The following is a 2,533-nucleotide window of genomic DNA, read 5'->3' as shown; positions in this document are numbered from 1 at the left end:
TGAAGTAGCTGTGTGAACTGTATCAAAACCAAATGGTTCTTAAGTAGGTGTGTGAACTGGAACAGAACCAAATGGTTCTAGAGTACACAGTAAAATTCAATTAGTTTAAAAAACTCAGAACTTTTTTAGTAATTTGCTATTGTAAACTGTACTTAAAATTTGTCTTTTTGAATGTAAAATCATTTGTATATAATGTGTTTTAAGTTCTATTTATTACATTAACTTTAGTAAACATAGCTCAAATAAATTTATTAATGTGACGTTCGTGGGTCGGCGAAGGACGAGACACAGAATCCTTATTTTCGACTGACGTCACTTTTAATCTTTAACGTGTATTGCGCAATAGCGCACGAGTAACACTCCTCAGACACACACACAACGTGTAGACTTAGACAACGACGAGCACAGGACACTGCGCGAGCGCACATTAAATAGGCAAGACACATTAGCCCCACGTGATCACGAGACGATTCACAGGTGAGACTTATAAATCACACGACAAAACCCCAACCACGGAGATCCACAGACGCAGACAAAGCACGTGGACAACGTTTACACACGCCCAAAAGGGAGGGGCCGGGGTCCTCAACGTGACAATTAAACTAAAATCATTACTCACAAAAATATAATAGCACTCACTTTATTGTTTTAGAAACATCTACTAACAAAATGAAAGTGTTTTAAACAATTCTTTTGTTGAAATTTTGATTCTATCATAAGCTATATAGGCAACTACAAAAACAAGAGTCAAAATAAAGTTGATATTTATATAAAGTTATAACATTTACCTTATCAAATAATAATACACATAATGAACCTACAGTTAAGCATAGCTAGTTAGGATAAACAATAAATAAATAAACAAGGAAAATTCAATGTATTTCCTAAACAAGTCAAAGTCTGTTTGTATTTCATTGACTCTGACCACAGCGTTACTGAAGTCTGATTTTCAGACATTAACTGTTAGTCATGACTGAACATGTCCCACTCACCAAGCACATTTCTCCAGAAGCCCCACCCACTTTGTCAGACCCTGCCCACTTTGTGAGACCCACCCACTCTATCTGCTGTTTAAGAGACCATGCAGTCTACTTTTTTCCAGCCTCTATTCACAACTTTCCTGTAAGTATGTCTACTGTTCTTAGGGGAGTGGTGCATGTCATTTAAAATGTGTAGTGTTTTACAGATAAATCAGTCATTATTGCTAATGATACTATTGCTTCTATTGTCGTGTATTTATAGATAATGTGTACTGAGGCCAAAAGACATATTGTACAGTTATTGTCTTTGGGTTTTTTAGGTGTGTATTAAGAGCAAGACCATGTCATACCTGGCTGACATCCACATTATTGGCGGGGGGGGAGGTAGTGAGTTTACCTTCGATGGTACTGGCAGTGGATCCACCCTGACAAAGCTGTGGGTGTGGGCCGGAGGGTGGCAGATCAAAGCCATTAAGGTGTGGCTTTCTAATGGGCAGAACAAACAGTTTGGAAATCCTGATGGGAAATTTTCAGAATTTACGTTTGAAGACGGAGAGCATTTTACTTCCCTGTCACTGTGGGGAAATGGAGCTGGATCACGTCTGGGTGGTATCAAGTTCAAGACCAACCGCTCCCGAGAGTTTTCTGCATATATGACAGATTGGGGCCTGAAAACAGAATATCCAATTGATGTTGGTTCTGGAATCTGCATGGGAGTCACAGGGCGATCAGGTTCAGACATTGACTGCTTAGCCTTCATGTTCATTAACACCATCAAGTCTACTGTGTTAACTGATGTGAATTATACCACACTACATGATGTGATACCCAAGGTGGCTGTTGAGGAACTCAAATCCATGACTTACACCAACAATACTAGTGAGATGCAAGAGTACAAAATAGAATCCTCAAAAACAGTCAGCAAAAAGTCTTCCTGGTCTGTGACCAATAAGATTGAATTCAACTTCCACTGTGAAGTGAGCGCAGGCATTCCTGAGGTTGCTGAAGTAACTGCTGGGTACAGTTTTACAGTGGGAGTTGAAAGCAATTTTGGTTTAGAGAACTCTGAAGAGAAAACAGAGCTGTTCTCTTTCCCTGTCAAAGTTCCTCCAGGGAAAACAGTAACTGTAAAAATCACGATTGGCAGAGTCACTGTTGATCTACCTTACAAAGGCACAGTGCAGATTACCTGCTTCAACGACAGTGTTTTGCAGTTTCCGGTCAGTGGGACCTACAAGGGGGTCACTTACACTGATGCAAAAACAGTTATTAAGGAGTGAATGAATCAGCAAAACACTTGTCTGGTTCTTTCTGTAATCCTTGTAAGGGCTTTGTGAGCTTTGCTTGCACATACAAAAAAATTATATTTGTCAGATCTTCTTTATATAAAGAAGCATCATGGTGGTGGGGTAATGAAACATATACTGGCCTGGGATAACAAATTTTAATCCAAACGCTAAAACCACATAATTGTTTTTCTTTTAAACCTGGTGTCTGACTTTGTGACATTTCAGTGTTTTTTTATTGTTACTTTCTATCAATAAAAAATCTTT

At 38.8% G+C, this 2,533-nt stretch overlaps 1 protein-coding gene across 1 annotated transcript; it reads left to right on the top strand.

The window, feature by feature from the left end:
• Nucleotides 1-1,209: 1,209 nt before the first annotated feature.
• LOC143520477 (aerolysin-like protein) lies at nt 1,210-2,533 on the top strand. The gene has a single exon (XM_077013569.1). It carries the CDS (start codon nt 1,322-1,324, stop codon nt 2,258-2,260), a length of 939 nt encoding a protein of 312 aa, XP_076869684.1. The 5' UTR covers nt 1,210-1,321; the 3' UTR covers nt 2,261-2,533.

The sequence above is a fragment of the Brachyhypopomus gauderio genome, chromosome 1 (assembly GCF_052324685.1).
Source record: "Brachyhypopomus gauderio isolate BG-103 chromosome 1, BGAUD_0.2, whole genome shotgun sequence".
In the NCBI taxonomy this organism is placed as follows: Eukaryota; Metazoa; Chordata; class Actinopteri; order Gymnotiformes; family Hypopomidae; genus Brachyhypopomus; species Brachyhypopomus gauderio.
Note: the sequence above shows the minus strand (reverse complement) of the source record. Positions and strands in the feature narration are given on the sequence as shown.

Coding starts and splice junctions, on each gene's coding strand:
- LOC143520477 (XM_077013569.1), top strand. CDS start 1,322: ATGTCATACCTGGCTGACATCCACATTATTGGCGGGGGGGGAGGTAGT.